Raw genomic sequence first — 16015 nt, 5'->3', positions numbered from 1 at the left:
AGCTAAAAGACTGATATTACAACATTGGAAGGATAAACGCCCATTTCCTAAAATGCAATGGTTTGAAGACCTTACAACACTATAAATATTTGAACAGCTATAGACACCACCTTCAAAGGGATACTTCTTCGGATATCTGCTTTTGTTGTATAATTGCTAGAAAGTTGCATGCATTTCGTATTCATTGCTGTGGATATATAGAAATCCATGTACAAATATTACAAAAAATGGGGGGAAAAACAAATATACGAAGTTTTGCGAGTGCCTGCAGGCGCTGCGTTGGGCACCCCTTCATGACCACCATTGGTGCCACATTGAGGACCCCTGCTCTAACCACTACACCACACTGGCTCTCTGCAAAATAGGCTGTAAAAGAAGTATTGCATACACCCTGCATAAAACCAAGCGTAAAATCCAACATAAAGTCTACTTAGAGTAGACCCATTGAAATGATTGTCAGGTGCCAAGTTCACCCAGGGGGAGTCATGATTAACTACAGTTCCATTCATTTCAGTGGGTCTACTCTACATAGGACTTACATTCACCCCAAGTCTCCATGTGGGTTTTTTTTGGTAAACAGTCTAAAAACCTCCAGAAGAAATGCAGAGCTCCTCAAGAAGGATATGAAGTTTGGGGGCCATCTAGTGATGAAAGAAAAGGAGAAAAAGGGCGGGGGGAGCTCATTCCTGAGTGGGAGAGAGAGCATTTCCCCAAATGGCCAAAGACCTGACACGCAAAACTAAAAGTGCAGCCTAAATGGTGGCAAGATTCGCATCCGCAAAGCACCTCTGTTTTCTGGCCAGCTTTCACTTTCCCTGCAGCATTTGCGAAGCAAACAGCTTCCAAGAATGGATTTGCACATGGCTTAAGTGGTGATTTGTGGTGGGGAGGGGTGGTTAGGAACATTTCGTAGGACACCCACGCTGAGGGCCAAGGAGCGAGTCATGCAGATGTCTTAGCCACACTGAGAGGCATTGCTAGGCGCTTAAAAGATTTACGGCCCAAACCCATAGGCCACAAATCTGCATAAAATCTGCATGTGCTATTGATATCCATATGTGGAAATGTAGAAATAATGACTTGGATTTATTTAAATTTCACAGAAGGTTAAGCAGGCTAATTCCCCAGCCAAATCATCTCAAATAAAATACATTCTTCAATTCGTTTGCACCCCACCAATGGAGAAAGTCCCCACCCCAGCCCAGCTTAATTGCTATACAGGGGTAGATTTTTTGGGTGGGTGAGTGGGGATGTTGCCCCATGTGGGAGGGATGAGTTAACCACTCCATCCCTTGAAAATCGCCCCCTGCAGGGCAATTAACTGGCCACACCAGTTCCAAGACTCGTGGGCTCCCCAAAGCCACTGCTAATCCCCTTTAATGAAACCCCCAAATACAGCTTGGCTCACTTCTTTGAGCTGCCTGAAAAATGGACGGTCCCACCTTTGAATAGGGTGTGGTTCAGAAGGCTTTCGGTGTCCATCCAGCTCTCGAACTTTGTGGCCCAGTTCACACATTTATCAGGTGGCAACCAACTTGCATGGCAGAGAAATGGGGCACAACTTCTGGGGCGCCAATGTGGTGCCCACAGACACGTACCTTTGTACCCACCAGGCTCCCTGCCCCTCCAGATTTTAAATTTATTTCTTAAGATTAAATTCTCTTTTTTAACCGGGAGGCTGGCTTGCCACCTTTATCTGGATTTCAAAGTGTGCTTTTTGTGTTTTGGAGCTCAGACCTTGCCTCTGCCTTGGACTTCGGTTCTTGGACAACTTCCTTTTCTTTTCGTCTCACCAGCTTGCCTTCTGGGAAATGGGAGTTTTGTGACCGGCCAGGCCCACCAGGGGCAGCCATTTTGAGAATGGGCAAGACCCACCCCCATGGCACCCATTTTTGTGAGAGTGCCAAAACACTCTCTCAACGTTCCGATTGTGCCCGCTGACCCAAAAAGGTTGGGGACCCCTGAGTACACAATGCAATGTAGGTGGTGGGTGTTCTACATAGAGGCGCATATATGCAGAGTCCTGATTCAGACAATTGTTCCCCCCTAAATAAAGGAAGTGGGGAGGGGGAATTCTGGCCATCGGGTTTACATACACTCTAAACAGGATGTCTCCCATCTTTATACATCCCATTATGTTTGTGCCATAGGGGGATGGACATGAATCCTTTCTTCCATCACTCGAGACAGGTCATTCCCCCCAGAATTAAAGGAACCAGCTTTGCGCATAGTGGGCTAGGGGATTCTGGGAGTTGTAGCACCAGGTTGGAGGAAGTCTGTGCTATAACTTCGAAAATTCACTCTCCGCCTCGGGCTCATGGGCTGGTCAAGTGAATCGCAGCACAACAAATACATCTCACTTTGGGGTCATGTTTACATCGGAACTGTTAAAACGCATTTCCCAGGCATGCCACTAATCATTTCTTTATTATTATTACATTTATATCCTGCCTTTTTTCCACTCTTGCAAGGAACCCCAGGTAGCTCACATAGCTCTCCTCCTCTCCATTTTATCCACACAACAACCCTGTGATGTAGGTGAGGCTGAGAGTCAGGGACTGGCCCCAAGTCAGCCAGTGAGCTTTATGGCCGAGCGGGGACTCATACCCAGATCTCCCAAGTCCCAGTCCAACACTCTAACCACCACACCAGCTCTATAATATTAATAATAATAGTAACACCCCCCGCCCAAGTTACCAGGTACACGGAGGAGCAGTTGGGGCATTGCTCCGATCAGATCGACTACGGAGTAAGTAGGTCACCGAGCCAGCAGGGGAAAAAACGGCACCCTTTTCCGAACCAAGCCAAGGAGGTTTGTTCCTGGGGCCAGGGAGTCTTGAGGAATGAGACCAAGGGAGCCAAGCAAAGAAAAAGAGGAAGCCAACAATACCGAGCCACGGTAACAAATGGCAGGGAGAGAAAACAATCCCATCGCATCATGCTTTGGGGGCAGTGCAGCTTGTAAATTATTGCTAAGCTCACGTCGGACTGCCCTCCCCCTCCCCGCCAGAAAAAGGAACGGCAGCCATCCCTTGATTAAACAAAGTCCTACTTTACACTTGGGAATTACAGACGCGTGAGCCCCACATCACATGCTCGCAGCAAAGCAAGGAAAGGGGGTGCGCATGGCTTGCAAAAGCCACCACTCTGCCTCTGTAGTAAAACATTATCAATGCATTGACTGGGGAAATCCCTGCCGATTCAGATGTGCCGGTGGTGATGCTCGACCTTGGGTCCCACAGCCAAGGGGAGTCCCCCGAGTGACCACCCAAGGGGCAGCAGGGAACCGGCCCAGCCTCGGTGCTTGGACTGGCACACCAGGTCTGATGCTGCTCACTGCATCCTTTCTTTCTCTTAATTTTTGGAAAGATATCATAGTTTCAAGGCGGACGGCCAGGCCTCTACCTGGTTACAGATGCTCATTTTATTAATTCTACATTTAAATTGTAATATGCCTTTTCTACAGCACAGCGGTGCTTAGTCCCAAGTCAATGTGTTTAGCATCCGAGCAGCAGAAGCAAACTCCATTTTATTCCTGTTGTCATCATAGTGGCACGATTTAAAGCCAGGGGTGCAGAAACTCTGGCTCAGGGACCAAATCCCACCCTCTGGTGCTTCCCAGATGGCCACACCCCCTCACCCTGGCCCCACCCCCTTCCCCCCCCATTAATGATTGATTGGTGTCTTCCTGGCTGTTGTGCAGTTTATTTTCTACATTCTGAAAGGCTGAAATGACTCCTCGGAGTAAGAGCTTTCAGCTAAAATATGCTGCTGTTTTTGCTATTTTGGCCTCTGCCCTTTTGCTCTACTCCTTTTGTCTTTGACCTTGCCCACCGCTGGAATGTGGCCCCTGAGAGCTTCTCCAAAATGGAACTGGGCTGAAAAGAGGTTCAACACCCTTGATTTAAGCAAATTTAAAATGTGAAACTGCACCTGCTCAGAGGATTTCTATTTTCTATCAGGCCTGACGATTGGTTTTGCTTTGTTTCTCAATCTACCATCACAGGAATGTGGAAGCTGTTGTAAAGCGTGGAATTGAAGCAATATGCATGGCTGTCAAAAGGGGGCTCCCTGTAGGACCATTACATCCAAGATCTAAAATTACCTAGTTGTAACTAGGGATGTATGGATTTTGTACAATCCGTTCGGTCTGCATTTTGTCAGCTGCCTTTCGTTCCGTTGTCCACTCATTGACAGAATCATTTTTTTTCAATTTCCTGAATTTGCACAAATTCACACTTGTGCGAATTCACACTTGCGCAAATTTGCATTTGCAAAAATGCACAAATGACTCCCAAATGTGCAAATGACCCCAAATGCGCATTTTCACGCTTTCGCCTAATGCGCATTTTTGGCTGGTGTTTTTCTATTTTATGCACTTTTCTATGACCAAATGTGCGTAGAATTCCAGAAAGTAAAAAAACGGTCCACAAGTCGGCAGAATCTGTCAAACTCCCAGAAAAGCTGGTCCACTGCAGAATCATAGAAATCCGAACTCATTAGATTCCGCTGTGGATTTCGACGACATCCCTAGCCGCAACCCTGGATTGTGCCCCCAAATCCCGTGATGTGACCTCAGTGTGCCGGAGTTTTTACACATTCATCCACAGCACACGAAAATCTCCCTCCTCCCAAGCCTACAAGGAACACTACAAAAGCAGCCCACAATAGTTGGGCCATAACTAACGTCCAAATACCATGGAAAATAAGTACGCCTTTGCCTGGCGCCAAAAAGATGGCAGCGTGGGGAGAGCGTTCCATAAATGTGGGGCAATCTCCAAAAAGCAGAAGCGTCTCCACGGCTACCAACCACAGCTCCCCTCCCAGAGTAGCTTTGCAGTTTAACACATGGTCTCACTTGGCTCTGGGACTCCCCCATGGATTTCTCCAAGGCTCTGACCTGTCATCACCATCATTTCTGTCCTCACCTCTATCGCTGTCAATTAATTGCCAAAAACTCGGGCAGAACATGCCAGTGAAAATGGCTGGACTCGTCCTGCAAATTCAGCAGCAGAGGTAGAGATGGAAAGCACAGGAAGGAAAAGCAGCCAGGTGACACTGAAGAACAGAATCAGCCGGGCCTCCTCCATGGTAGGTACCTGGCCATGGACTGCTGGTCCTTTGGTGCCCAGAAGTGGAGGCCTCAAGTCTCTAGTCCTCAAGGAAGATGAGAGAGGAGACAAACTTGCTCTTCTGGAAATCACAGGAGACATCCAGTTTTTCATTCATCCTCAATTAGTTGAGGAACCTAATTCTAACCCCCCCCCCCATAACCAATGTGCCCATGGACATGTCTTTTGGCACCCACCAGGCTCCCTGCTCCTCCTGATTTTTATTTTATTAATTAAGATTGTCAGAAAACTAATTATATTTTAACTGGGAGGCTGGCATGCTGCAAAGCCAAGTGCCGCCCTCCAGCACCACTGTGATTTGGGTACCAAAGAGTGGTTTTGTGTTTTGGAGCTCAGACCCCCACCTCTGCTTTGGACTTGGTTTCTTTCTTCTTTTTTTAGTCTCACCACTTGGGCTTCTGGGAAATTAGTGTTATGTGATCACCATGCCGGCGCATGGCAGCCAGTTTGTGAGAGGGCCCACAACACTCTCTAGAAATTCCCACCGACCCAAACCAGTTGGGGGCCCTGCACTAGGCGATGAGTAGGACAAGATATAACTGGAAACAAATGGGAAGACGATAAACAGGATGGCCACCGCCAAAATAAGTCAGCGCAGGCACGGCATCAATTGCCAAAGGACTGCGAGTTGAATGGAACCATCATTTATGGAGCCATGTTTTTTCCCGCCATCATCCCGCTTTTTCCTTGTACCTTTTCGACGTCTGCTTTCGTTACATTGATGTCAGCATCCATCTTTTCGAAATACTGCTGCGCTCTGTCGGCTTCTTTGCAATCCCGTTCAAATCTCCTTTTGCTCTGAGATGACAACAGGACAGCAGAATGATTTGAAAGCAATGAAATGACACATGCACACACCACCACCACCACAAACAACACTCAGGGCTGCAAAATGTTTATGCATTTTGAAGATTTAGACTGGGGCGGTGTCCAGGGTAGGCACCGTCAGGCACCTGTAGAGGGCCCAGTATAAGGAAGCTTCCAATGTTCCTACCTTTATGGCCTCATTAGCTGCTTTGGAGGACATCTCCATTTTGGGAGAAGAAAAGTGGGGAATATACGCTTATTATAAATAACAGAAGACCAATCTTTGTGGTGCTGTGACCAGAGATATTTATCCCAAGATGCTAGGAGAGGGCACCATGGCTAATTGAGAATGGCATCCCTGCTAATAAAAACGGTGTCAGGGCTTCGTCCCTGCAAGCCCTGGTACCACTACACCACTGCAGAGAGATCATCGCCATTCAAAGCAAGGTGCATTCCTTCTCTTAGGGTCGTTCCTGCCTTGTTTCAGTCCAGAGGCCCACAAATGCTTATTGAATTGAATATGTATCCACTGATTTCCTCCCTGCCTAGTTCTGTATTATCATTTTTACCTTGTACACCACCTTGAGAGGGTTCTACCCGGAAAGGCAGACTGAAAATCATTTTAGTAAATAAAATAAATCATCATGTCTTCTGACACCCTGCTACCTATAACCTGAATATCAGCACAGGGGCTTAAAGTGGATGGCCTTGGGAGATGCCTACACAATGCCAGTCCCACTACCTAAAAGGTGATGCAAGTGGACTAGGAGGGAGACCTTTGTGCTGTAGTAACTGCTCACTTCGTGCTGTAGTAACCACTCCTTCTCCCTCCATCCCTTTGTGCTTCTCCACCAGAACTTTCATGAAGATCAGCAAAATCAGGAAAAAGATGGTATGTATTTACACCTACCGATTCGAGCTGTTTCCAGCAGGTTTCAATATGCTGCTGTGCTTTCCGGCCATCATGGAAGTGCTGTGGGGAGACAATAACGAAGCATTAACAACTAATGGCACCAGCACAAAAAAGGAACAGATGTACATTTGGTTCTTTGGTCTGTCTGTCTGTTTGTCATTGGTCTCATTTAAAAAAAACACAGAAGCATTTTTTAAAAAACCAGCTAGTTACAAACTGTTCCAGGGATGCGGAAGGAGACATTCTGACCTGGTTCGCACGTAACGGCAAATCGTGGGTTAATTAAGGATTTGTTCTTGGGTTAACTCTGGGTTGTTTACCCCCTAAGCAACCCAGAGTGTCCAAGTTCGGATGTCACAAGAGCAACCTACGATGGGTTCGATCGTAGGTTGTAAAATGAAAGTGGAACTGAGAATTGCATCAGAGACAGTGTACACGCTTGCTCCCAGCAAATCAAGGCTTAATTAACCCATGATTTGCCCATGAATTAATTAACGGATGGTTTGCTGTTAGGTGTGAACTGGCTTATAAGCACTAGCCAATAGGTGCCTCAGTAGCCACCTTTCCCTTGTTTGAACCTGAACCACACAGCAAAACCGTTTAAGGCAGGGGTGCAAAATCTCCGGCACGGTGGACAAATCCGGCCTGACTGAGGACCAAATCTGGCCTACCCAGGGTTCCCCAGGGTTCTCCTAAAGCTTAGTTACTGTTAGTAAAAGCTAAAATATAATGGGATTGTGTGTGTGTGTGTGTGTGTGTGTATATATCTGTGTGTAGGACTTAGAGGACTATAGTTGCAACAAGACAGGGGCGCAGACCCTCGGGGCTAAAAGGCTGAAAAGCCTCCTCTAAGACTTCTAGGCTCAAATACGTGGGTGTTTTTGGCTCTGCCTCTTTGGCCTCTGGCCATGCCCACGACTGGAATGCAGCCCCCAAGAGCATCCCTGAAATAGAATTCGTCTGTCAGGCTGAAAGAGGTTCTGCACCCCTGATTTAAGGTTTGGCCAAACAATTTGCCCAACTCCCCATATTTCTGAAATCCCGTTTTCTCCTTGGCCTGTCTGAGTGTGTATACCTCTAAGATGATATGTCTACGGGGCTGCCGCAGATTTCCTCCTCCGGTGCGGCTGCTTCTGTTTTAGATTGCTGGCAGTTTAGCACGTGCCTCAAACCCTAAACTGGTTAATTTTAACTATGGGTTTCCCCTCAATCTGGGAAGGGCTGATTAAGCATTTGGAAATATTGTAGAAACAGTTACATTCATGGAGCGCATACACAGAAGCAGGAGAGATTCATATGTAATTAACACTGTGTTAGTCTTTACTGGAATAGTCATTGTGACCATATAAATCTTGACAGAACACTGGTTTTGACACAAGTAGATGCTTTCTTGCAATTGTGTTGTTGTATGCATTGGGTTTGATAGTTTTGTATTGCATTTGCTACAATGGGGTGGGGGTGGGGAAATCTTATCTATGGTTTGTGAAAAGAGCCAGCTTCATAAACTATGGTTTGAAGTTGGCTTGTTTCCACAAATCATAGCTAAGATTAGCCACACTTTGTCTGGGTTCGGATGACACAGTAAGCTGCAGTTAAACAAGAATGGAAGCAAAAGCTTCTGAACTTACACCTAGGTCTACATCTAAAAAGACATGACTCACAAGGAAAAAGGGATGGAGAGGGAAGAGGGGAAAAAGTAAGTCTTTTAACAGGGCTGGTGGAATGGCCCCGCTTCTCCTCTCTTCTCCCTTAGTGCAGCCTTGGTACAACTTTGAATTATGCTATACTGTGGGTTAACATTACATCTGAACCAGCCCACTGTATATTTAGGGACATGAGCCAATGTCTGTTGCACAAATCCCATTAAAACACACACCCCTAAGCATGTGCAACCCACATATTTCACTGGGGCTTGCACAGGACAAGGGTGCCACAGGATTGGGACCGCTGGGAGATTCAGGTTAGACAAGGTCACAAACCCACTGCAGCAAGGGGTTGCAGGCGGCTCTAAATAAACCACCCCGACCAGCAGTCTGGAGTGCACAATCAACCCAGTGGTTAGCCGGCACACAATTAGCTGTTCAGAATGTAAAATTGTTAGTAAGGCAACGCGACCGTGTTTCTATATGGAGCTCATGGAGGAAAAAGGCCGTCCCTGAATAGACCGTAGGATTTCTGAGATATTTTAAATAGAACACAGACACAAAAATAATCAAAGCAAGGTTGGAAACCAGCCAGCCCCGTCTGCTTGCGATACCAGTAGTTTTCAACCGGGATTTTGGGACACAAAACAAAGGGTTACAAGACTGTTTATACCTCCTGCCATTGGGGCTTTATTGTGTGTGTGTGTGTGTGTGTGTGTGTTGGGGGGGGGGCTTACATGCCCTCCAACCACTAGGCAACATTCCCCAATTTGTCTTCTGTTGATTTTTTTTTTTTACCTAGTGACTATTTAACCTGACAGAGTGGGGTACTCCTCCCTGGGTCAGCTTTCCCCTTTAGTTGGAAAGGGGGGGATGCTCTCTCTCCCCCCCCACCTCCCTTCCAATTAAAAACTCTGCACTCTGTCGTAAGCCAGGCTACCATCACTCTACCTACAAAAAACATTCTATCAAGGGCAAGCCAAGGCCATAAAAGGCAATGCAGCTTGATCCTTGGCAAAGCTACAGCCCTGAAGTAGCCATCATTTCCCATTAATTCTGATGTCACCCATGCCGTGCTGACCTCTCTCCTACCACATACTCAATAACTTCCTTTAAAACACACACACTCCAAACTGCAGTATAATGTTACAGAAAGATAATACATCAATCTTCCCCCGCCAGCTGGGGACGCTGGGTGTTGTAATCTGATACATATGGAGGACACCTGGTGGCAGAAGGCTGCACTACATTTTTCTAACAAATTCCGCTTCTTTGGAGCTGCTCGCAGTCACGTCAACCTGTGGAATTTTTAATGCCTGCTAAGGAGATAAGGGAGAGCTTACACACCGCTACAACCCCTAGATGGCTTTCTCTCTTACGCTGGACTTCTCCAGGGCTCACATTTATTATTCCATGGCCAACTTTCTGCATGTACAGGCTCAGAGCTGGAGTGTGCATGTGTGTGTGTGGGGAAGCAGGCATAAAATTTGACAGTGCCTCTGAGCATATGCAGAGTATATGACAACCAGAAAACACACACACCGTTTCCATCCTCTGCCAAATCGCTGCCTAAGGCTGAGTGCCGAATAGAATTCACCGCCAAGTTGTGGCCAATGAGGAACTGCCACTCTGCCTGACCTGCTGCCTGTACGAAGCCTCGGCTCTGAGCAACTTGGATCTCTTCCAGATCCACCCCTGAACACCTCTGATCTCGGAAGCTAAGCAGGGTCAGGCCTGGTTAGTACTTGGATGGGCGAGCGCCTGGAAATCAGGCTTCCTGCATGGAGCAGGGGGCTGGACTCGATGGTCTTGTAGGCCCCTTCCCACCCTACGATTCTACGTCTATGTCATTGGCCCAAGCAGATGACAAAACAATAAGGGCTTCCATGTTAGGCCTACTTCCTTGGTCTGCCCCAGCAGCAGCAGCAGCAGCAGCAAAAGTCACCTCATCCTACCTGCAGCGGTGTGTGTGAGCAATCTGGCTACTTCCCATGGCATCATCACGCCAGAAGTGTGACACTGGCACAGGACGTAACCAGTTTGCCGGGTCCGTCAGCATGACAGGGTTCCTCCATTGATTGACTTATGTGCATGCTTGCATGTAAGTCAATCTGAGCCAGCTCAGGGTTTGCAGGGCCCTTGAGCGAGACACCCTCCTTGAACCCCTTCCCTCGCTGAGTCCACCTTCTCACCACCATGGTCACCAGATGCTCTTGCTCCTTCTCCTCTTCCTCACCATGGCTCCCACTTGCTTGCTCGCTCGGCAGGCAGAGAGCCAGGGAGCCAGGCGGCTGCAGCATCTCCTGCTCTGCTTTCTCACCACCTCTGTTGTCTGGGCCAGAGCGAGAGGCAGGCGAGCAAGCAGGTTACAATGGGGGAGAAGAGGAAGAACTCCAGGGGGATTTTGTCAGTGGGCCCCTGCTGGGGTGTGGGCCCTTGGCATTTACCCAACCATGTCGACCCTTGACACCAGGCCCTGGTGTAAAAGCCTTACTCCCATCTCTTGTCACCAGCTCAAAAGCCGCTGTGGGACCAATTCCTAAGTGGGAAAAGAAAAATGACTGTGATGTGATGTTGGTCAGAGTAGCAGCCAAAAGGTTTTTAAATCCCCCCTCCCTCCCCACGAACACACACGCACAACCGCTTTTGTACAGGAGCAGTCTATCTGAATCATTAGAACTTGGAATTTCATCATCAGGTCCCTGAAACAAGGCACTTTGCCATTCCTAACTAGCCATGGTGCTGTCTCCTAGGGTCTGAGAACAGAAATGACTGGTCACAGCACTGCCATAACTGGTCTTATTTTATTTATAATAGCACTGATTATAAACTTTTCCCCTCCCAAAATGGAGATGCCCTCCAAAGCGGCTAATAGGAACATCGGGCGCTGCTTTATACTGATTCAGACCCTTACACCTTCTGGCCCAGTATTGTCAACACTGGCTTCAGAGTTTCTGGCAGGAATATTTCAAGCTCTACCTGGCGATGCCAGAGATCTGATCTGGGACTTTCTGCACGCAAAGCATCCACTCTGCCACTGAGCTATGGCCCCTCCCAATGCAATATTAAAACCAGCAATCCAGCAATAAGATACTTTTAAAAACCCATAGGAAATCAATGATCAAGCACCTACATCCAGAAGAAGAAGTAGGAAGCAACAGGGAGCCAGAGTGAAAGAGGGGAAACTACACAGGAGGAAAATAAAATTAAATGCTTGCTGAAAAAGAAAGGTTTTCAAGCTACAACAGCAAAAGAGACAACCTGAACTCCTGTGTCTGGGAGTTCCACATGCTGAATGCCCAGTGCTTTTCCTGGGCTTGCTCCTCAGCTCTTGCCACATGTGTGTGTGTGTGTGGTCTGACTGTCTCTCTACATGCAGCCATCTGCTTCTGTGGAAGGCAAAAAACCTTGAATCTGATTTCATCTCTGACCCTAAAATTTCCTGCCAGGTTTTGTGCGTTGGGACGGCTTTGGTTCTGTTTGTGTTTTGTTTTGCTTTATTTCCCCAAATATGTAATCCTTCAGACAATAAAAAAGAAGAAAAAGGCTGAAAGAACAGGCTTCATATTTTCCACATCTGGAATAGCTGTCCAGGCAACAAAAGAGACTTTAATTTAATGTGATCTATAAATCTCATTTTTCAGGTTGCAAAACCCTGCTCTGAAGACGAAAGAGAAAAGAAACTAATCCTGGGGCAGGGCTCTCAGAAAGCTTTTCAGCAGCAGCTGCAGAAAAGCTCTCTTTAAAAATATATATATATATCAGAATGCTGCAATGAGATGCTAAAGGGAAGGATTAGCAGGAAATGAGACCGAGAAAAGGGAGTAATAAGTTTTAAAAACAATTCAGCGACCTGATTTCTTTATAAACACAGGAGAATAACAAAGGCACAAGCCCGTTTTCCACTCATGAGAAAAACATGGCCATAAAAAGGGATTTATTTTCGCCACATCATGAATTCCTATCACGCGGTGAATCTATTTTATGCATCAGATGCAAAATAGGAAACCATGTGATACCCAGCATCCCTGCTAAATATTCAGAGAGATTTCTGCAGCTGTGTCACTGCGAAGTGTTGCTGTATTGTTTTAATCAGCTGGGAAGCAACAGGTCTGGTGCTTGCTTCACGAGGGCAGCTTTCTGAACCCAGACGTCAGCAGTCGCTTTGCATGTCTCCAGTGCCATCCAACACCTAGCTTTGGATCTTGAACGCCCAGGGTTCACAGCCCAGCTGAAAGCCTGGCGCGAACACTCCTTCCTCCTCTTCTCTCCATCTGTAAAATGGGCAGATGCCAGAGCCACAAAACAGTTTGTGCACTAAGAAAAGGCTGCATGCATTTGAACAGCACTTTTCCCACATGCTTCACGTCCATGTGCTTCCCTCTGAAAATGTGTAAGCCCTCTCTCCACTTTTCGAAGCGCTCATGGTGATGTACAAACAGGGATGTCCATCAATGTGGAATCTACCCTTTGCGGGCTCGATGGACTCCCGGTGATCACCCAAATTGACTTGCATTTGCGGGCTGAGCCATGGGACTTTTCCTGAAATCCAGGAACTTTTTCCATTTAAATAAAAATTACGTAAAAGAAATGTGTGCAAATCGGGGGTATTTGTGTAATTCATGCAAAATTCGGCTGCAAATTTCAGCCAAAAATTGTGTAAATCACACAAATTGTGCCCTACAATTTGCATACATTCCTAATTATGTAATTTTTTTTAAAAAACGGAAAAATCCATGAGCTGGCTGGACTTGATGCAGTTTGAGTCAGGCCAGCTCGCAGGGAAACGAGCCAAAGCCCAGGGGGCCGAGCCAATGAAAGCTCAGCGTGCTCCACCCCACAGACAGATTCCTCCGACATCCCTATGCACAAATCATGGTCTCCAGTCATCCTTATACTACCTTGAAAAGCTAGGTCAGTATTTTCATCCCCAGATCTGCAGATATGGGAAAGCACCGTAGCCAGGCCTGGCGTCAGCAGCTGGCATGATGAGGGAAATGCCTGGGCCCACGAGCTCTGAGGGGCCTCCCATAAGCTGTCATTGTTTCAAAGCAAATATGTTTAAAATAGGGGGTGAGGTTCCCCCTGTTGCAGCAGGGAAATGAATGAAGCACTCGGTGAAACACCGAGGCAATAGCTGAAGCAGCCGCTGCCGTCTTTATTATCCCAGAATGCTTCTGGGCCCCAGTGTAAATAGAGTCAAATTTGCCCCACAGGACTGAGATTCTGTACCCCTGATCCAGCCCGTCTTGCGCCTCCCTTGTCTCTGCTTTGGGAGTGACTTTGCAACCCCATCACACACAATGCAGCCGTACCAGCGTTACCTGCACTCAGCAGTGACTGGCTCCTCTGAGCGAGTCACTGTTCTTGGGCTCTTGGCAGTCAGGGGGCATGCATGCAGAGACACAGCAGGGGCCCTCCTCAGAGGAAAAGTGCAAGACAGAACCTCTCATTTTAAATTGGAAAAAAAAACCTATGCTTTCAAAAGTTTTGAAATATACTCGGCTAGAGTCATTCTGATGCTAGACCAGCAAGCGGACCACAGCTCAATGGCAGAGCAAATGCTTGGCATGCAAATGGTCGCCAGATTCAATCTCATTCTGTGCTTTTGCTGCCCTCCCGCAGAATGGCAACAGACACACAGCCTCGTGTATCACACCCAGGCCCAACAGAACAGAGAGAGGGTGCTCTGTCCTTGCGGTACCGGCTCCAGGTTTCAGAGGGCCCTTGGGCAAGACACCCTCCATGGCCCCCCTCCCTCAGAGAATCTTATATTCTCACGGCCATGGCCACCATCTGCTCTTGCTTCTCCTCCTCTTTCTCAACATGGCTACCACTTGCTTGCTTGACAGGCAGGGAGCCAGGAGGCCGTGGCATCTCCTGCTCCTCCTTCTCGCCACTTCCGTTGCGTGGGAACATATCCCTGGTTCATATACTGTGCTGCAAGGTGATGAATGACCTCAGCTTTAGGACTGGTCCAGAGCAAGAGGCGGGGGAACAAACAGGTTGCACTGGGAAAGAGGAGGAGCAACTCCAGTCAGTAGGCCCCTCTTGGGGTCTGGGACCTTGGCAGGTGCCTGACCAGGCCAACCCTGCGTCCTTGCTTGCTCACAGAGACACAAACCCATCATCTTACCCCCGCAAAAAAGGACAGCTGTCGACATGACATCAGAGTTCTCAGCCTGCACAGGAGCAATGACACATAGTACCACTTATAGAGCCTTGTCAGACTGGAGCGCATTTAAGAGGAGGAGGGGGAGGAGAAGAATGATTGCATGAAATGCACCCCAGAGCAGGGGGGGGGAGGACGTTTGTGCTGCCACATTGAACGGGGATCATGTGAATTTTTTTACTCGCGAACGGCTGCAACAAAAAGAGCCTTATTTGTAATGAAGGAACAAGCACCGATTGTTCCTGCAGGCTGTGTTTAGATTTACCAGTCAACGGAGAAATAATCTTTGCTGAAGCAGGAGCTTAATTTTTTATTGACACCCTACACAAAACCATCTCAAGCAACAACTTCTGCTCTCCCTGTATAGGCTGCCCTGGTCTCTACATTCGGGGGGGGGGGGGCATTGCTCACTGTACCGCGGCCTACTGAGGTCCATTTGGCCACGGTGCGGAAGGGGCCTTCTCTGTGGTAGCACCTACCATGTGGAACGATCTCCCCACCGAGATCAGGCGGGCTCCTAGCATGAAGTCCTTCCACCGACAGCTTAAAACACATTTGCCCACACATTTCCATGACCATTAGCACAGTCACGCACCCCTGGTTATAATGAGTTTTTCCACTGTTTTATCACTGTTTTATTGATTGGTGTTATAGTATTTCCTCACGGTTTTCTCTTGAGAACTGCTTTGGGATTTTATTTTTTTTAAATGAAAAGCGGTATAGACATCTTCTGAAATAAAGAAAGTAAATAAATAAACTCAAGGGAAGTGGCAGCACTGATACATGTCTAGTGATGTGTATCAGTGCCCAAAAACTTACTCACTGAAGGGGTCATGGGCCCTGTTGCAAGAACAAGGCCTCCAATGGGCAGAGACAGTTATTTAGATTTCACAGCAGTTGGCCTTTTCCCACAAGACAGTCGCCCCGTCTTAAAAGGGATAGCAGAGAGGTGGGAAAGGTACGGCAGATGCAAAATGAAATTAACAGCGGGTTGGACTCCAGACAAGGCAAGGCTAAAGAACTTGGGGCTTTTTAGTTTACAAATGAAGACGGGTGACACGGGGATGACACGACAGAGGTTTCTGACACAGGATGGAGAAATTAGAGAAAGAGTCAGTTTTATTTTCAGGGAAAGATAAGGGAACTTCTTCACACAATAGCCCTTTTCAGTCATTCAGTAGCCATGGGTAAGAACTTGTGAAGGAGGGGCTTCCAAGAATGGAACTTGTGAAGGAGGGACTTCTGAAGGAGGGGCTTCCAAGAATGCACCATCAAGCTGAGGGGTGGGAATTTGTCTCAAGGGGATAGCGCATGTGTCACTCACACCCACAGCTGAAGTACGATTGTC

At 47.4% G+C, this 16015-nt stretch overlaps 1 protein-coding gene across 26 annotated transcripts in view; it reads right to left on the bottom strand.

Annotated features, from left to right (window-relative positions):
• The window catches only part of FNBP1 (formin binding protein 1), a 165574-nt gene that overhangs the window by 74467 nt on the left and 75092 nt on the right, over positions 1–16015 (bottom strand). For all 26 annotated transcript variants that reach the window (XR_014785886.1, XR_014785887.1, XM_084820949.1 and 23 more), the window contains 2 exons: positions 6850–6912; positions 5826–5930 (listed from right to left, as the gene is read on the bottom strand). Coding sequence is in view for 24 of the 26 variants with exons in the window: in XM_084820949.1 (XP_084677075.1) it covers positions 5826–5930; positions 6850–6912 (168 nt within the window). In the remaining 2 variants the exon portion in view is untranslated. The remainder of the gene's footprint in view (positions 1–5825; positions 5931–6849; positions 6913–16015) is intronic.

This window comes from Heloderma suspectum, chromosome 14 (assembly GCF_057233095.1).
Source record: "Heloderma suspectum isolate Gila_16-S chromosome 14, 16-S_ref, whole genome shotgun sequence".
NCBI lineage: Eukaryota > Metazoa > Chordata > Lepidosauria > Squamata > Helodermatidae > Heloderma > Heloderma suspectum.
This window is presented reverse-complemented; position numbering and strand designations above follow the sequence as displayed.